Genomic DNA, 18,523 nt, shown 5'->3' with positions numbered 1-18,523 from the left:
ATCATCCCCATCATCACCAATCCCAGCATCCCCGCCTCCATCCCAGTTCCTTCAACCCCCCCAAGCCCAGATGCTGAGCACAGCTGGGGGTGCTCCGGTCTGCTTGCTCCCCAGTCAGAGGCAGAGACAGCGGGCTGGTTATTCACACAGTTTATTTGCTTGGTTCAGGTGTCTTACAAACAACAGGGGGGGGTGGGGGTGGGAAGGGAAACTTCAAACGGCTTCATCACAGGTAAAAAGCACGGGAGCGCAGGAAGTGCACTTCAGCTGAGCTGGGGGGGATGGTGTGGGGCTCTGCAGGCTGGGGCTGGGGCACGGCCAGGTCCTCACTGCTGCTGCCCCCCAGCCCCAGCCCTGCAGGGCCCAGTTCTGCTCCTGCCTGGAGTCAGTGCTGGGCCCAAAGGTGACCGAGGAGCAGTGGGTGCTGAGGGTGGGAGGGGGCCCTAAGTTGGGGTCAGCACCCAGGGAGGGGGTGGAAGGAGGTGACATGCAGCCCCGCTGGGGGCCTGGATCCCCAGGGATGAGTGGGGCAGATCTCCCCAGCACCCCATGCCTAAGTGCTGGAACTGCAGGGCTGTGTCCCTGCTGGTGGCTCCCACAGCAGGCAGCAGAGGCTCTGCTCTTGAGCCCTTGGGGTTCCACCTCTCCTGGAGGCTTTTGGCCAGAACTCAGGGATGTGGAGACAGCTCATAGCACAGCCTTGTGCCCGTCAATAGCTGGTGGAGCATGGGATGCAGCAAGCATCTCATCCTAGGGCCGGTAGTGGGGCTGTCCTGGGGAGCACCCACGGGTTGGACGGGGCTCAGCACCCACAGAGGCCCCCCACCCTTCCTCCTGCCCCAGCAGGTCACAGTGGGGAGGAAACGCTGGTGCTGGTAGTGAGATCCCCGCTGGCGGCTGGGGCGCAGGGCAGGGAGCAGAGCGGTTGCCACAGAGCTGTGACCCCATCCTTCACTGCACCACCGGCACAGAGACAGCACCTGGGGGCACCACAAAAAGCCCAGAGCGAGCTGGGCTGAGGATCTGACAGAGGTGCTGGAAAAATGAACTCTGCAAAGCTGCCAGGGCAGCTTCAGCCATGGCAAGAGGGCACACGGTGCTGAGCCACGTCCCACTGCTGCCGAGCACTGCAGGCAGATTCCAGCTTCCATCCCATCCCTATGGGCTGGGATCTGCAGCTGCCCCACCTCTCGCTGCCAACCCCGCGCCCCTGGGTGGGCAGTGGGCAACCAGACACAGCTGAGCATCCAACACCAGGATGGAGGAACGGCCGTGGAGCAGCGGCGGCGGTGACATCGGTACCTGGTGGTGTCTGTGTGATGGGGGCAGGGATCTTCAGGAGAGCACAGCTGGGTCCAGGCTGGTGCCAGCGCCGGGGGAGCCGTGCCCGGTCCTTGGCCCAGCGTCACAGCGCAGACAACGGCATGGAGCTGGGCTGAAGAAATGAGTGCCAGAAGTGATGAGAGCTGCCACGCAGGGCTGGGTGGGCACGGGCCCTCCTGGCTGCCGCCGTCTTCCGATGGTGGATGGGAAATAGTTGGAGGAAGGAGGGAAGGCTCCCAGGCGTCCCAGCAGGAGAGCGCCAGGGTGGGCAGGGCTGTGGGGAAGGGGCGGCAGGTTGTGGGGAAGGGGAGGGGGGGTCTCTAATAAATATCACACGCAGCACTGGAGGGGTGTGCACGGAGTGGGTGTCGGGCAGGCGGGGCGGAGCCGTGGCCTCGATGCGCTGCCGTTTGGTGAACGCTTTCCAAACACCGCGTTGGATTTCCCCAGTTCTTATGAAAAACAAGAAGGGCGCCGTGTCCGGTCAATAACCCTGTGTCCTGCGGGGAGCGGGCTGGGGGGGCTCGGCGGGGGGCTCACATCACCGTGCAGCATTTGCAGCGCTGCTTCTTCGCGTCCATGTCTGGCTCAGCCTCCTTGGCTTCCATGGTGTTGGTGCCCGGTTTCTGCCCGCTTGGCACTTCGTCCCCCTGCAGCGGGGCGGCCGCCGGCTCCAGCGCGGTGCCGTTGGGCGGTGCGTGGTCCTTGCTCGCCGGCTCCGGCTTGCTCTCGGCGTCCTCGATCACCACCAGCTCGGCTTTGATGGTACCCTCCAACCCCAGCACTTTCTTGGTCTCGTTCTCATCCTCCACGTTCTGGTAGCCCATGAAGATCATGGTGACCGGCTGCTCCCGGCTCGGCTCCGCGCCCTCTGTGGAGTTTTCCCTCGGCTTCGCCTGCAGCCCCGTGATCTCCCTCCGTGGCGTTGCCTTCTGGCTGGATGTGGCACTGCCTGGAGCCTCCCCGCTCGCTGTGGCCTCACCCAGGGTCACCTCATCCGCCTTGTGCAGGAGTTCATCCACCTCGGAGGAGCTGAGCGGCTGCGCCCCGTTCTGCAGAGCTCCATCCTCGGCACTCACCGCGTGCACCACTGCGGGGACAAGAGAAGGATGGTGAGGGGGGGATAGCAGGAGAGGGGCTTGGGGCTTCCCCCCACCACCCCCAGCCCTGGCCCGACGCCTCAGCACTGCCTGAGGAGCTGCTCCCAGCCCTCAGTACCTGTGCAGCTTCAAAACCCAGTGGTGCTGCAGTGTAAGGGATGTGGCAGCGCTCTGCAGCACATCACCACCACCACTGCCAACCCCAGCTGAGCACCCGGCTGCAGTGCATCCCAGTGCCCATGGGAGGACAGAGTCCTGTGCTGCTGGGTGCTCACAGCACTACGAGGCCACGGTGAGGGATGCACCCAGCCCATCACGTTTTCCACTTGACCTGGAGCATCATGTGATGAGCAGTGCAACAGCTGCAGAACCCACTCGGTGGAGCAGTAGATAATAACCAGGAGGATGTGGCACGGCTGGGGTTGCCCTCCGAGGCTGCTCAATGCTGAGTTGATCCCTGGGATTGGGGGGTGCCAGGACCCCAGGCAGTGCAGGGTCTCACTTTGCTGATACAGGTGATGAAGGTGACGGAGGTGATGGAGGTGATGGAGGTGCATCAAGCACTGCGGAGCAGGACTGGCTGTGGTGCTCTGCCACTCGCTTGGGGATGCACTCAGTCCATGGATCACAGGGTTTGCACAGCACCTGGACACGTTCCTCAGCTCTGACGTTGGTCCTCACTGCTGACACAGCTGCCCCTTGGTTCCACCAGCCCCATCTGAGCAGGTTCCCCAGAGCAGGCACCGCTCCCTAATGCTGTGTTTTCTTCCCTAAAGCTGTGTCTTCTCCTCACCCTGGGGACAGGTTCCCTGATGCTAACCTGAGCACTGTGGGGCCACATGGTGCCCCAACAGCTCGGCCCTGTCCCCTTCCCCAGACAGAGGTGCCCATGACAGCAGGATAACACAGTGCTGATGCCCCTTCCCTTGCTGCTGGAATGCACTCCTGGGCCTTCAGATGCGATGAATCCTCTGCTCTCCAGCAGCACAGACTGATGTGCTGCCCCTGGGATGGTGCACGCCATCAGATGGCTCCACACCATGTGGGATGGGGCACAGGACCTTGCCCTACAGAGCCAGCAAGGACAGCAGGAGCTGCTCCAGCCCTTCCTCACCCTGCTGCCCATTGGGATGCTTGGCAGCTGGTCCCTCATCCCCTTCCCTCTGCTCCTGAATCCTGCTGGAGGTGCAGGATGGGGCCGTACCTTTTAGCTCATCCTCGTATACTTTGATCCCTTGCACACAGTGGTTCTGGGGGAGAAGCGTGGTGCTGGACAGGACCTTGGTCTCCCCAGTCACTCTGTCCTTCTCCACCGTGATCTCCACTGAGTACATGGCTGGGACACAAAGAGCACAGTGAGCATTACAGCCCCAGAGCTCCCGAGCAGCAGCGGGTGGGCGCAGCGGTGCGGTGCAGTGCTCAGCGGAGGTAGCAAGGCAGCAGGCTGCAGCGAGGAGGAGTGAAGGCAGAGGCAGATGTGACATCCCAGGTATGGCCCTCCTATGGGGACCCACGAGGCCATCACTGTCCAGGAGCTGCTGGCATCCCCTTACCTCCACAGGTGCTGCCTTCCCCAGGCTGGCACCCACCTTTGCTCCAGGGGGCATTAAGGCAGGTGACCACCATATCCGTCTGTCTGTCCGGCCTGAGTGTGGAGCCAGGCTCGTGCTGGTGGGATGCAGCACTGAAGGTGAGCACTGCGTTTCATGGGACGGCCGTTCCTGGGCATCACTCCTTCAGCTCCCTGCCTGTCCCCATTGTCACCTCGTCCCGGTGATGCTTTGCTCCAAAGATCCAAAGCTGAATTATTTCTCGTCTGAGCCATCGACAGATCTGAGCGAACCCCTCCAGGAGCAGAGCTGGCTGCAGCCCTGTGGCCCCAACTGCTCCCTTTGCCAAGCTCAGGCAGCCCCCCCAGCCCTGGCCCCACATCGCTCTGCTCCCTCGCACCAAGAAGCAGCAAACAGAGCAGGAGGAAAGGATTAAACCAGAGCAGAGACATGGAACAGAGGGAGAAGAGTGGGGACCCCGAACAGCGAACCAGCCGCAGGCTTCCAGCAAAAATGAACCATCTGATGGCAAATAAATGACATTCTCTGCCCCAGGCTCGGAAACTCATCGAGCGGTGGGGATCGTTGGTGGCAGAGGGTGGGCTGTGCATGGAAGGCAGAGAGCTGAGAGGTGCTGCAGGGCGTGAGGAGGGAGCAGTCCTCACGTGGAAGTGGGCACGTACCTGCTTTCATCATATCAGTGCCCTGCACCGCCTTCATGGGGCTGCTGGAGACCTTCTTCTCAGCTGGGAATGGAGAGGAGAAGTGGCAGACTTAGGTGAAATGATGCCCAGCTATCCGTGTGCTCCATGCACCCTGGGATGGATGGGGCCTCTTCCATGTCTACCACCTGGATGGGGTCCCCCAGCCGCAAGACATCATGGGGAGATGGAGATGTGGGGATGGGGATGTGGAGATGGGGATGGATTGAGATGGGGATGTGGGGATGAGGCCGCCCTGCTCCCCTGCCCAGTCCTGCTGGTGCCCACTCCCAACCCAGCACGAGGGTCCTGCTGCCCCAGGAGAGGAAAAAACCACCAATTCAGCATCCAGGGTCGCCTACCTATGGCTGTGCCCAGGGGACTCTGCAAAAGAGAAGAGAGATGACACGAGCTGTGGATACACCACGCATTCACTGTTCTGCACACCCAGCCCCAACCCCTGCCCTGCTTCACCCCCTCCCATCCAGATCCTGCAGGGGAGCAGCTGTGCCCACCTTCTGCACACTGGGGATGTTCTCTGCCTTCTCCTCCTTTGCTGGTGCCACCACCTCAGCCAGGTTCTCCTTGGTGGACGTAGCAGAGCTGCTGTTCTCCAGTGACTCCAACTCCCTCTCCAGCCTGGAGGAAAACCAGGGGATGTGAGGCTGTGCTGGGATCACAGCTGCAGTCCTCAGCTCTGGGGTTGTGTTACTGAGAACACACAGAGCCTCGGAACAGCTCAGCACAGTGCTGTCAGGATGAGGATTCCAGCTCCATCTCCCACCCTGGGCTCTGAACCTCATGGGATTCACCCCTCTCACCAACTTGTGCCAAAACAACCAGACCTGCTGCCACCTTGAAAACGAAACCAAACCCAGCCAAGTGTCCGTCCTGCTGTGACAGTGTGAACATAAACCCTCCATCTGCTGCAGCCCTGCAAGCGTGGCCATGCAGGAGCTCTGCAGGGAGACCAGTCCTGCCCAGCTCCAAACTGGGGACCAGAATCAATGCTGGCAGCGATTGTAGGGAAGGCACAAAATAACCCTCTGCCCCATCAGGCTCTCTGCTTTCTCTCTCCATGTCCCTGTTTCCATGTAAGCAATGCAGCCCTTCAGCTGGACACATCTCCATCACAGCCTTCAGCATCTCTTTCCAGGGGCAAAGCGTGCGCTTGTTGGAACAGCTCTGGACCAGACCTGCATCTGTAGGACCTGACTTTGCTGCGGCCAATCCCACGTAGTGACAAAGCCCAACCCATCACACACAGTGCCAACAACTGGTGGCATGGAGTAGTGCTACTTCACTCAGGTTTTGTGCCCAGATTCGTTAACCCTGTGCAAATTTCCCAGGAAAAACAAGAGTCCATTCCTGACCATCGAGCCCAACCAAGAACCACATTGCTCCCCAGGGACACAGCAGGGACTCTGCAGCTTGGAGCCCATGTGAATCAGTGCACCTCTGTCCACACTGTCCCCTCCCTTTGCTTCACATCACCTCACAAAATGCTCTTTTCCCTCCGAGCCCACAGGAATGCGCTGCACCATTACACCAAAACAAAGGCCCCTTCGTGCCTGAGCCAGCCCTGCAGCGCTGCCGGGCAGTGCAAAGCCTGTTTTACCTCTGGATGGTTTCCTCCAGCTCCTTGGTCTTCACCTCATCCTCCTGCATCTGCTTCTTCATCGCCTCATCCTCCTCAGAGGCAGAGGACGGGGCTCCCTCCAGCAGCCATCTCTCCCGCAGAGCCTTGGACTGGGGGAGCACAGAGGGTCACAGTCTCACCACCCTCCTTGCTGGGGGTCCCGACGCATCCCTGGAACACACCGGGGGTCCCTGGGGGGGTCATCCTCACCTTGAGATGCTGCAGCTGCCGCCGGTCATCCTCCAGCTGCCTCCTTTTGTTCTCAATCTCTGTCTGACGTTTTCGCTTCTCCTGGATGGACACAGAGTCGGGGTCAGTGCAGGGTTGGGGCAGCACTGGAAACTGCTGGGGGGAAACCTCCATCCCAGCACCTCTGGGAGCAGAGAGGGTGCAGAGCATGGGCTGTTCCCTGCCTCTAAATGTCACCTTCCCCCAGACCGGCCCTGCTAAGTGTGAGCCGGGCAGCGAGGGGAAAACAGCCCTAGGCAGTCCCTTTCCTGACCCCCCTCTGCTGCACATCCTGGGTTCGGTCCAGATTGCTTTAGCAAAGTCTGTCCCAGTCCAGGGAAGCGTCACCCGCTCTTTTTCTCTTCTGGCCCAGAACAATTTGCCCTTTGTGAGGCACAGATCGGCCGATAGCGTGTGGGGTTGGGAGCTGGCAGCAGGGGAACTGCTATAGAGAGCAGGGGAGTTGCTATGGGGCAGCAGGGGAGCTGCTATGGGGCACCCATCCCCTGCAGAGCTGCATCACGCACAGCACTCAGCCCTTAGGAGAGGGCACGGGAGACCCTCACGCTCATTTCCTTCCTGCTCAGGGCTCATTAAGGCACCGCTTCATTAATTAACCCGGCTGCCAGTTGTGCCCTCGGTCCCCGAGTGCAGGACCGAGCCCTGGAGGAGCCGCCACTGGGCCGAGGGCATCGCAGGCGTCGCTGTGTTGGTGCCACCCTCTCACCCAGAGGGGACTCACCGCGATGGCCTGCAGCCTCTCCTGCTGCAGCGTGTTGGCCTCCACAGCCCTGCAAGAGAGCAGAGAGAAGATGTGAAGAGCAGTCGCCCACACAGAGAGATGTGGGGAGTGCAGCCGCGTGAATGGGGACATTGTGGAGCCAGACAGCGTGCACAGACAAAGGCCAGGCTCTTCCCTTCTGCTTCCTCTCCTTCCCTCTGCTGCATTGAAGCCGAGCGCTGCCCCAGCACATCTCCTCCTGGCACCTCGATCCTCTTTATGCTCCTTTTTCCTCTGGGGCCACGCACTGCTGACAGCCCACGACAGAAGGGTTGGAGAGGAGCACTACTCCTGGCTGCTTCCACTATTCTGGCTCACACTTTCCATTTCAAGCCTATTCCTTGGCTGCTGACACCTTTCCTGCACAGTGACCTTTCCAGGCTGTGCGCACAGACGTTTGCACAGACAGACACACGGATCACACACACGCGTGGCCCAGCTGTGCTGCCCAGCACCAGCTGCAGCTGCAGGAACCTGCCTGGGGGGACCTGGGGAGGTTTTGATGGGAAGGGAGCAGGCTGGCTGAGTGCCAGATGATGCTAACGAAGCAATTAGCTGTGGTGGTAATTGGGGCAGGAGGCTCAGAGGTGTTGTAAGGCGATGGCTGGTTGTCATTCGTTTCCCAGAGGCTGGGAAGGGGCGGGTGCTTGGAATGGGGTTTGGAGAAAGCAGGGTGAGCTCTGGGGTCCCTGAGCACATGGAGAGTTGCAGAGGCTGCACAACCTAGCAAGGAACTCCAGCCCCGACCCCTGAAGCTGCTCCAGCAGATGATGCTGAGCAGAAGGAGGTGGCAGGGAGAGCTCTTTGGTTTAATTTCCACCGGCGGTGATAAAGTGCGGATCCGTTTTCACACCTCCCAGGAATTTCTGCCCTGGCTGAGAGCGTTGGAGCCAGGTGACCGAGGCTGGGAGGACAGCAGGACACACTGCCTGCAGGTCCTGTCCTGTACACACCCAGCTGGGCCCAAGGGCTTTGCAATGCTCAGTTGAAGGCAGAGCAGACAACCCTGCCCTGTAGCGGTTGCAGCTCAGGGCTGCCGGCTTTGGTGGCCTGAAGCATTCCCAGTTCAACTGGGGTAAATGGGGACAGGGAGGGATGGCAGTGCTGTATCTACAGCATGCAGCAGGGAAAGCCATTGGTGAGGAGCCAGTGCCAGCAGCTCAGGCTGTGAGCTCAGAGCGGACCAGCACAGCACCCAGAGCTCAGGGCCAAGGCACCCCAAGGTGCATTAATGCATCCCACTCCAACCCCCCCTCGGGCGGTGCCGTGCTGAGGCTGTTTCCCTCCTTCCCACCCCAAGCAAAACATTTTCAGGGCGTGCAAATGATTGCCACTTTCCAGAAAGCCCCACAAAAACAACAGGGATGTTTCCTGATGGAAAAGTGGGAAGCGTGATGCCCCACGGTGACCTCCACCCACCACCACCACCTCTATGCTCATGGCTCAGCTCCAGCCCAGCACCACGTGTGCTGTGCATGCAGAGTTCTTGGCAGAGAATGAAACTGAAAGCAAACAAACACGATGGGAAAGGTGCTGCATTAATAGCAGTTATTTTGGGACAGTTTGAGGTGAGGCTGTGATGCTTTGAGCACACGTGCCATCAGCAGCCCCATTGCCATCCCAGTGCTGCACCCACTGGAACATCTGTGAGCCCCCATCCGTGCTCCGTGTGCTGCTCCTCACTCAGGCTGCACTGGTTCTGCCCTGCACCTGCACCAAGCCATCAGGACAACAGCATTGGTTTCAAATTGCAAAACTTGGAGATGGAGTTGTGACAAATTGATGACAAAACAAGACGCCCTGAGCAGGGAGATGTCGGGGCTGCGGAGCAGGCAGGCAGCAGCAATCCCCAGGCCCTGTAACACCCACGTCACGGCTCTAACCCTGCCACAGGCAGCAGCCCAGGAGGTGAAACATTCCCCTTCCCCCTCCAAGACTGAGATCCAGGACTTCAAGTAACCCCTGGGCTCAGGCAGGGGTTGGCTCCGTGCAGACGCTGCGCACAGAGGTTGCAGGGAGGAACTTGCTGGCTCCCCATCGCCCTTCCCCACACTACGGGGGCTGTGGGACCACACTGGCAGCAGCCCATGGCCTCAGGGTGTCCCATGCCAGGGCATCCACCTGTTCCAGGGCCAGGGGTGCCCTCTGAGCCCAGCTTTTCACATCCCAGACTCAGAGGGCTTTGGAATGAAGCCTCTTTCTCTCCTGGATCTCGCACTATTCAACTGATCCAAGCTTTTTCAGCGTTCCTGAAACGTTCTGTTCTGCTTTTCTTCCTCCATCCTCTTTATTTTCCATTATTTGCTAAAGTTTCTGCATTCCCGGGGTGAAAGCCAGAAATCTTCCTGGCCCAGGGAAAGACACAAAACAGGCTGGATGCCCCTCACTGCACCGTATCAGCACCAGACCCCACGCACCCAACCCGGGGCACCTCTCCATCACCCTGAGAGACAGAAAAGGGGCAGAGCCTGAGCCTGGTGCACATGGGGATGGGGTGAAGAGATGGGAGGATGGAAGGGATCCTACAGCCATCACGCTCCGATGGGGGCTGGGGGCTGATCAGAGCCTTAGGGCGGGTTTCGAGGTGGGAACCCACACTCGGATTAAGCCCGAGCAGCTCGGAGTGGCCGCACCTCCCTCCGTTCCCTTCCCGCAGCTCACGGCCGGGCCGGCGGATGCACGGAGCCGGGAGGCGGCTGCCCTGGCAACGTCACCATGGCAACGTTACCATGGCAACGGCGCCATGGCAACGCGGGCGAGACGGCACCCGGCCGGGGGATGCGCGATGCGCTGCGCTGCGCTCCGACCGCCACGACCACGGGACGGAGCCGGGCCGGGATTCGGAACCTGTAAAGCTCCCGGGAGACAGCAGCCACGCCGGTGTGAGCTCCACGTTACGCCGGGATACTACGAAGGGTTGGAAAGGTGACCCCAGTGGCACCGGGTGCACGGTTACCATCCTCCTCGTGAATTACAAAGGCAGAAAAGACACCAAAAAAGATCCCCCCCTCCTCCCCCTCCACTTAATTTCACCAGGTCTCGTGAGCTCCTGCAAATAGATTCATGTTTTTCTGCCCGGTGCGTTCAGGTCTCAGCTCCGCCGATCCCAGGGCAGCTCCTCAAGCTGTTGATGCACTGCGTGGCTGTGGCACGAGAGATGAGGTCGATGGGATGCAGGAGGGACCGAGCCCCAGGAACTCACACCTGCAGCAGCAGCAGCAGCCCTTGGATGAAGCTGCACACCCACATGTAAGCACACACGCACCCCATGCACGCCCCGTGCTCCCTCCCTGGGCTCTCCAGCTCTTTCCAGCCCTGCTGATGCCGCTGTTTCCTCCCATCACAAGGGAAGCCCATGACCTTTTGTCTCCTCCCCGCCTGACATGAAACAATAATGTTTATTTGCCTTCCTCTGTTTTTTTCCCATTAGCTCATCCAAATGTGTGAAGAGCCGTTTCAAGCTGCTCCTCCACCCCCCGACCTCTGCTCCATTCCCACCAGCTCAGCTCGGAGACAGAAGAGAAGGAAGGGAGAGGGCTCATCCCAAGCCAAACTCCATCCTGCAGCCCTGAGAAGATGGGCCCTGGTATAGCTGGTGGCAGCACGGGTGGCAATAGAGGGAGCAGCACTGATTTACACCGCTGTTCCTGTGCCACAAGCCACACCCCAGAGAAATTGGGTCCACAGTGCTGCTGCTGCTGCAGGGAAACTACAACCCCTGCTGATGTGCTGCTGCTCACAGCAGGGTGCAGATCAGAGGGACAGCCCAAGTCCAGCAATGAATGACAGTAGAGGCAAATCCCTCCCAGCAGGCTCAGGAAGGAATGGATAAAGCTTTGCTTGGGAGCAAGCAGCAGAAAGGGGATGTCAGGTCCCCCAGCTGCTTGCTTTGAGCCACACCAGCTCCACTGCCTGCACAGCCCCATCCTGAGTGGCTGCTCTGGGGGGAGATGAGGTGGGAGGAGGAGATGGCAGCCCCAGGCTCCCGAAAAAATGCAGGATGCATTAGAACAAGCAGAGCTGCCTGATTGATTCTTCAGGCTGAGACGTGGGCTGGAAGTGCCAGGAGAAAATGGATCCTCTGAATATTTGATGAACAGAGGCTCAAGGAGGGAGTTTGATTGGAAAATTACAGATCTTTCAAACAATGGTTCAAGTGCCCTCCAAACACTTTGGTTTCCAGCTCCCTTCCAGTTAGAGGAGCAAGGCTCCACGAGGAAACACCCACACGATTTATGAATGAAGCAGAGCTCCCCACACCTGGCAGCACTCAACCCACTGAAGCCGGCAGCCCGGCAGCTCCAGCACCAGCCCAAGGATGTGGAATTCAGGTCCTGCCATCACTGGGGTCACTGTGGCTGCTTCCTCGGTCCTACAAGGCACCCACACTGCCATGAACACCAGGGCACACGAGGCTCTATGGGATACATGGCGACGTGGTTCACGTGCAGAGTTCCTGTCTGGACACCCAGCCCAGAGCTCTGCTCCTGTTCCCAGCCTCCATCCAGCTCCTCTGCACCAGGAAACACCTGCCAAAGCACAGCCAGCACTGCTCCCCACCCCGACAGCAGCTCCAGGGCTGCTGAGGACTCATCCTCATCCCCTGAGACCGGCTTCTGTCTGGGGCCCGAGGGGTTTGCTGCCTCACAGATGGGTGCAAGCAGTAAATACAGACTCAGCTCAGGCTTCCTGAATCCGCCTCTGCCTCCAGCCCTGAGCTTTCCGCCCTCCATCAGACCCCATCCCTCGTGCACGTCCTTTCCCCTGCATGGGGGCAAGTGGCTATTTCTGGCCAGGAACAAGGAATGCCAGCAGCAGTTTCCCAAGGAAACCCACTCTTGCTTCAGTTCCTTCCTCACCTCGTGCACTCCTGGGCTGAACTCTGAGCTCCTGCTCCCCAGGTGCCATTGTGCGGCTGTCTGCAGCCAGGCTTTATGGCTTCCTCCGGGACATTGGGAACAGGGCTTCACTGGGTTTTGCATCTCAACGGAGGTGCGTGGAGGGGAGTGTAGGACCCCGAGTCCCACCCCAAAGGGAGTGCCCCAGGTTACCCTAAGGGCAGAAATATCCCTTCTCCCTCTTTATGAGGCTCCTGTTCAGAGCTGGAGTGATGGAGAGCAGCTGGCTCCCAAGGAGAACAGAAACAGCAAGATGCAAAGATATCAGAAGGAGCTATCAGCAGCCAGAAGTGGAGATGCTAAACCTCCAGCTACTCAACAGCATCACTAGCAGGAGGAGCAGAAGAGACAAGAGCAGCCCTGATGGGACCAGCAGAGCCTTTTGTAAGAACCAGAAGCTTTTAGCCAAACCTCCTTTGGCAGCAGCAGCTCTTGGTGTCCAGCACCCTCCTCCAGATGCTGCCAAAGCCAAGGGAAAGCAAGAGCCAACCCCAGGAACACATTTCCCAGCACACATCAACAACCACAGAGCCAGGCCTATGTCTGGGGAGCCTTTGCCCATGGGACTCCACCGATCCCAGGACTTTCCTAAGTCCCCATCTCAATGACAAGGGTGTGAATTTCGCAGAGCACACCCGACCCTTGGTGAAACCCTGTGCAGGAGCACTGGGGCTGCAGGTCTGTCCATACACCCAGGGAAAAACACGTCAGCATTTCAACCACCACCAACTTTTGCACGTGTATTCCAGCCCAAAATCTCAAGATTCATCTCCATAAAAGCCAAAACCTGAACGACCAGAAGGGGCTGCACCAAAGCTGCCCAAACAGAAACTGTGCATACACTGGCTCTGCTTTGCTGCTCAGCCCCACACTCTCACCTTCAGGGCACATTTCCTTAGCAGGGTCTGTAGTCACGAGAAGGAACAATCTGGTATTTCCAGCACACAAACAAAAGCCCCAACACAGCTCTGAAGGACTCCTTGTCCCCTGCTGACAACCAGCCAGTAGGGTCGATCCTACAGCCTCCAAGTGACAGAGGGGCTCAGCACAGAGGAGCAGAGCTGTCACCTATGCTGTCACCTGGCTGGGAGCTGACCCCCACCCCATTTCCACCCCCCAGGCCCCTATCTGAGCATAGTAAACCAGAGCCCAGCCTTGACAGGAGCAAACAAGCACCCCAAGCCCTCCAACACCCCTATGGGGCTCCCCCAAAGTGGGGCTAAATGGCAGATGGTCTGAGCCTGTTGAGTACTCAGTGCTTCGTTAGCAGGCAGCTGGTTAATCAGCACAGGGCTAGATGCCCACGAGGAGCAGACAGTCGCTGACCCCTGGGTTGGGTTGGATGGGTTCCCCTGGAAAGACCTCAGTGCCAAACCCAGAAGATGCTGGAGGGAAGCAAAGGGAAGCAAAGGGAAACAAAAAGGGCTGCAGAGCCCCGTCCTCAGCTCCGATCTTGCAGGTTCCAACCGTGCAGGGCAGGGCCCCACCGCAGCACACAAAGAAGGTCAGGGAGCATTCCTCAGCTCCCGAGGGTCTCTCCCCAGCACGATGAGGGTTGCAACCCCCGCTCCAAGCCGGGCCCTTCGGCACCGCGTTCAGAGGGAGGGGTCCGCGGGCTCCCAGCCACCCACTCACCCCCAGCTCTACGCGCAGCAGCAACAACAGGTTCAAAACAGAAAAATAAACGCCCTTCCCACCCCATCCCCCCTTCCTCCCCCCCCCCCCCCACCGCCTCCCGCACCGCTGTCGGCAGACGCTCGAGCCCCGCAGCTCTCCTACCCGCTCGGGGCCTCCATCCACGCACCACGGGTGGTTGTTTCGGCGCCCCGCAGTAGGGCAGGAACGGAGGGGGGTTGGGGGGGGGGGTCTAGGAGCTCTATGGGGATCTGAGCAATCGCCATCGGGGGTTCCGCAGCCCCTCGGTGCGGGTTCCAAGCCCGCTGTGCGGGGACGCGCCGTGATTCAGGGCCCCGACCCGCAGCATGGGGGGATGCGAGCCGCACGAGTGGGGTGCGGGATCCCCGCGCCGAGGGGCGATGCGAATCGATGCGAGCGACTCCTCGAACCCCCGTCTACGGGTCCCCGCAGCCCAACCGGGGGGGTCCCGAACCTCGGCACCCGAGGGCCGCCCCCACCTCGGCACTGCGGTGCGCAGCACGGGGAACCCCGAGGCCCGGTGCGGGGGTCCCGCGGGGAACGGCTTCGGTACTCACTCCATTTTCCAGGCTGGTTCCGCTGGGTCGTGCCTGGCGAGGCGTGGCGGAGCGTGGCCGGCAGCCGCCGGCGTCCCGGCGCTCAGGGCCCGGCGGGCGGCGGCATCCCCGGCGGGGCTGCGGGATGCGCAGGGATGTCGGGGCCGCGCCGGTGCTCCCGCCTCCCGCACAGCTCCGTCTGCCGGGCGCGGTCCGCCACTGCCACCGCCCCTCACCCGGCCTCGGGGCGCGGCGCTCCCCGCCCGTCTCTTCTCGTTGCCGCCGCCGCGCCCGTGCGGCCCCGAGGGTGCTTAAAGGGGTGCGGGGGTCCCGATCGGGGGGAGCGCAATGGAGGGGCCGCGGGTGCTGCCCGAACCCCCCCGGGGATGGAGGGCGGAGGCAGGAGGGGTGCCGAAAGCTTTGCTCCCGACATCCGCACCCTGAAGCCGTGAGGGTGCCGACGGCACTCCTCCCCCCCAGCAGGGGGATGCCCGGGTTATTTGCTCCCACTGTCGGCTCCTCCATTTCCCGATGACGGTTGCATTGGGTAAACTCTGGCAAACTGACACAGGAAGCCCAGGACAAGTCACAAACCACGGTGGCATTAAGAAATCTGCCCACCAGTGGCACGAGAGCTCCTTAAATCCAGCTCTGCAGCAGGGGCACCCCGGCTCTCCGACCCCCATCCCTTCAAGCTGGTACCCATGGGGATGCAGAGCAGGGGCAGCAGCTGGTGGGGATGAAAGGCAGCACAGCACGCAGCACCAGGCTGCCGTCAGCCCTGGGGACATCCTGGGAGGTGTCTCTGGGCCACGGCAGGCTCTGTTCTCACTTGCACTCTCTGTGTGATGGGGGATTTCATCCCAGTTAGCTCGAGGCATAAGAGCAACCAGGCACTGGCTGGGAAGCTGCTCTGCTTTCTCTCTTCCTTCTTTCCTAGCAAGCAACGTCTCCTCCACCCCAGGGAAAGCTGCTGGGCAGTGCCACAGGCCAAGCTGCCCCCACAGCTCTGTGACAGCAAAACCAACCCCCCCATCACCCCTTAGCATTGCATATCTCCATCCAAAATGATTGCACAAGGCAGCAATACTGAGAGGAGGAAGCAGAGGGGTACCCGCCGGTGCCCGTACAGCGGCTGTGCCCACAGCACCACCCTGCAGGGTTATTTAACCCCCTCCCCCAGCCTCAGGTGGCCTCACAGGAGGTGGTGGTGGCCCACGCTGCACCAGCATGCTCGCTGCTCTGCTCATCCTCAGCCTGGGGGTCTCTGCGCTGAGTCCAGCAGGTGACGGGAAAGCTGCAGCTGGGGGGGTTGGGAGCAATGCTGGGGACTTTGCGCTCACGGGCAGTGCTGGGTGCCAAAGCCCCCTCCCCCGGTTGGTGACCGCCTGCACCCACCAGGTGCTCACAGCAGTTGGGTCATCGGGGGAAAGGCGGTGGTGCCACACTCGCGACCCTTCATCGCCTCCATCCAGATGGACGGGCAGCACTTCTGTGGGGGCTTCCTGGTGTGGCCCAAGTGGGTGATGACAGCCGCCCACTGCCCCGTTCCCAGGTGAGCGGTTTCCCCTGGGTCCCATTCACATGGATATCCTCACCCTGGAGCAAACCCCCGTTGCTCAGCTCTCTCCCCAAGCTCCCCATCCCCTCTCCCTCTCCGAGGTCTCCCATCCCTCCTCACAGCTCCCCCGTAGGCGCAACCCCTCTGTTCGGGTGGTGCTGGGAGCACACAGCCTGGAGCAGCCCGAGGAGTCCCAGCAGGAGTTCGGTGTCGAGGAATCCATCGCGCATCCCCTCTACAACCATCGGACGGTGGACAACGACATCCGACTGCTCAAGGTGAGCCCCGCGTCCGGTGCCACGGGCCGGGCTGGGGACCGACACTAGGTGTCAGTGTACTCCGGAGAAGCGCTGCACCCGGGATGGATGATGCCCGCACTCCGGGCACCCCCGGCCTCCGGTGCGCACTGGTTCCATTCGGAAAGGCCGGGACATGGGAGCACGCTGGGGGCTTAGTGGGGCAGTGGGAACCGGGCTAGGGGCCCAGGAGTAGCGGGGAGGGGCTCTTCCTTGGGGTCTGTGTGGAAGAGGAAGGGAGCCGTGCCCCCCACTCCGTGCCCAGCTGAACCACACGGCCACGTTGAACGCATTCGTGAAGCGCATCCGCCTGCCCCGGCCACGCATCGACCTGAAACCCGGCACCCTCTGCTCCGTGGTGGGTTGGGGGGACATCTCCAACTACGGTGAGCGGCCCATCCAGCTGATGGAAGCCAACACCACCATCGTCAAGAGGAGCCTGTGTCGGACTCTATGGAAGGGCCGTGTCTCAGGCAACATGCTGTGCGGGGCCAGCCGCAATGCCACGCTGCAGGGCGTCTGTGCGGTGAGTGCCACGCACCCACCCCAACCTTCCCAGCCTTCCTGGCCTGTAAGGATGCTGTTAATCCACTCTCCATCACAGGGTGATTCTGGGGGACCCCTGGTCTTCAAGGGGAAGGTTTATGGTGTCGTCTCGTTCTCTGGGGAGAGATGTGGGGACCGCCGGTACCCCGACATTTACACCAGGATCTCCAACTACATCGACTGGGTGCACCACGTTGTGCTCAGCCACCGCCAGCCCCACGGGCAGAAGAAGCATAAACCGGGCCCAGAGGAGGCAGGGGGGGACCAAGGAGCAGCGGGGTGGGGAAGGCCAGGCCTCCCACGTCCCTCTCCAGCTCCAAGGGCTTTGATGTTCAATGGGAACTGACACCAGGGCTCATCACTCCTGCCTCAGTTTCCCTATGTGCTCCAAGGCGATGCAGGAGGCTGATGGTAGTGAGGAGCTCAGCATCCCCCCGGCTGCACAGAGAACCCCAGTGCCTCACTTCCCCCCTTGCTGCATCACCACTTTCCTTCCTAAATAAAACCTCATTCCCAGACCTCTGTCTGTTTGCTCTCTCTCTACCCATCTCACTTCCACCTCTGATGGGGCCCCGGCCCAGCTCTGGTGTAGGAGAAAACCCACAGACCCTCATCCCCTCTCCACCCCAGCATAAGCTCACCCTGATCCTGCCACAGACTGCAGGAACCCTGCAGGGACAGATTGAGGGACAGACTGAGGGACAGCCTCACCTACTCACAGCGTGCAGAACCCAACCCCAGCTCCCTGCCCCCTATAATCCCACCCTTGGGTGGCTGATCCCAGAAGTGCTGTTTGGGGCCACCCTTGATCCTGCCCTGCCCAAGGCAGCTGCTGCCCACCTCCTGCCTTTTCCAGCTGTCCCTTCTCCTGTCCTGCCCCTGCTGCATGCTGTTGGTGCTGGGAGGATGGACAGTGCCCTCTTGGGATCGTGGGCTTGGTGCTACCCCACAGCCCAGCTTGCCTCATGGGGTTCCATGAATGGAAATGCAGAGAGGAGAGCAGGAGCAGACACTGCTCAGGACCAGGCACTACTGTGAGCCAGGATCTGCACACAGGCACTGCCACCCATGGAGCATCTCAGCAGCCCTCTGACTGGGGCAAACTCCTTATCCTGCCCCATCCCATCCCACGCCTCCCCTTCCCCATCACACCATGGGATCTCCACGTTATGTGAACAGCCACATCCCAAAGCCATCAGCTCCCAGCATACCTGCTCCCACCAGTATAGGCAGATGGGATTGGGATGCTGCTGTAGGGCTCTGACTTTGCACACCTCCCCGGGGATGGGGCCAAGCACTGACCCCAGGGACCCAGGAACGTGTGTGAGCAGCAGTGTGACCTCTGCCAACACACACACAGCCCAGGGCTCTCTCTCAGCTCTGCAGCCACCCTTGGGGACAGCTCAGCCATTCCCTGCTCCCAGCTGTTTGTTTTAGCTGCCAATTGCTGGCACTCTGCAAAGCGTGGCGTGGCACAGGGCATCCCTCAGACAGCGGCGGAGGGCACAAATAGCAGGGCATGGCCAGCATGCTGAGCTGATCCCAGAGAGCAGCCTGCAGCCCTCATGGTCTCCGCAGCAGGAAGCCCAGCAGCGGCTTCGCGGATGCTCAGCAGAGGATGGATGCTGCCAGGCTGCCAGACCCAGGGAACCTCACATACCTGTGGGTCCCTTGGGAGGATGATGCCAGAGCAGGGCTGCCAGCCCCA

At 60.8% G+C, this 18,523-nt stretch overlaps 2 protein-coding genes across 5 annotated transcripts; one reads left to right on the top strand and one right to left on the bottom strand.

The window, feature by feature from the left end:
* Positions 1 to 135: 135 nt before the first annotated feature.
* PALM (paralemmin) lies at positions 136 to 14,566 on the bottom strand. Of its 4 annotated transcripts, none has more exons than XM_085211712.1 (9): positions 14,434 to 14,566; positions 7,284 to 7,332; positions 6,524 to 6,604; positions 6,293 to 6,423; positions 5,190 to 5,313; positions 5,037 to 5,058; positions 4,657 to 4,719; positions 3,628 to 3,759; positions 136 to 2,413 (listed from the first exon to the last, which is right to left on the bottom strand). In XM_085211712.1, exons 1-9 carry the CDS (start codon positions 14,436 to 14,438, stop codon positions 1,860 to 1,862), a joined length of 1,161 nt encoding a protein of 386 aa, XP_085067838.1. In that variant the 5' UTR covers positions 14,439 to 14,566; the 3' UTR covers positions 136 to 1,859. The 4 variants fall into 4 exon arrangements, with proteins under 4 accessions (XP_085067838.1, XP_085067837.1, XP_010723222.1 ...); XM_085211711.1 differs by lacking the exon at positions 14,434 to 14,566 and adding an exon at positions 14,000 to 14,031; XM_010724920.3 differs by lacking the exon at positions 14,434 to 14,566 and adding an exon at positions 10,356 to 11,014.
* A 290-nt stretch (positions 14,567 to 14,856) lies between these two features.
* On the top strand, positions 14,857 to 17,326 carry PRSS57 (serine protease 57). Its single transcript, XM_003213251.5, has 5 exons — positions 14,857 to 15,697; positions 15,814 to 15,967; positions 16,107 to 16,251; positions 16,535 to 16,795; positions 16,874 to 17,326. Exons 1-5 carry the CDS (start codon positions 15,643 to 15,645, stop codon positions 17,159 to 17,161), a joined length of 903 nt encoding a protein of 300 aa, XP_003213299.1. The 5' UTR covers positions 14,857 to 15,642; the 3' UTR covers positions 17,162 to 17,326.
* The last annotated feature ends 1,197 nt before the right edge of the window (positions 17,327 to 18,523 follow it).

The sequence above is a fragment of the Meleagris gallopavo genome, chromosome 30, assembly GCF_905368555.1.
Source record: "Meleagris gallopavo chromosome 30, MGAL_WU_HG_1.1, whole genome shotgun sequence".
In the NCBI taxonomy this organism is placed as follows: domain Eukaryota; kingdom Metazoa; phylum Chordata; class Aves; order Galliformes; family Phasianidae; genus Meleagris; species Meleagris gallopavo.
Note: the sequence above shows the minus strand (reverse complement) of the source record. Positions and strands in the feature narration are given on the sequence as shown.

What these genes read in the sequence shown, in the direction of transcription:
- PALM (XM_010724920.3), bottom strand. Translation starts at nt 10,387, where the DNA reads ATGAATCTATTTGCAGGAGCTCACGAGACCTG. An exon ending in AGAGGCTGCAGGCCATCGCG is followed by an intron (nt 6,605 to 7,283) that starts GTGAGTCCCCTC and finishes GTGTCCATCCAG; the next exon opens with GAGAAGCGAAAACGTCAGAC. An exon ending in CACTGATATGATGAAAGCAG is followed by an intron (nt 3,760 to 4,656) that starts GTACGTGCCCAC and finishes TTTGTGTCCCAG; the next exon opens with CCATGTACTCAGTGGAGATC.
- PRSS57 (XM_003213251.5), top strand. Translation starts at nt 15,643, where the DNA reads ATGCTCGCTGCTCTGCTCATCCTCAGCCTGGGGGTCTCTGCGCTGAGT. An exon ending in GCCCACTGCCCCGTTCCCAG is followed by an intron (nt 15,968 to 16,106) that starts GTGAGCGGTTTC and finishes GCTCCCCCGTAG; the next exon opens with GCGCAACCCCTCTGTTCGGG. An exon ending in ACGACATCCGACTGCTCAAG is followed by an intron (nt 16,252 to 16,534) that starts GTGAGCCCCGCG and finishes CTCCGTGCCCAG; the next exon opens with CTGAACCACACGGCCACGTT.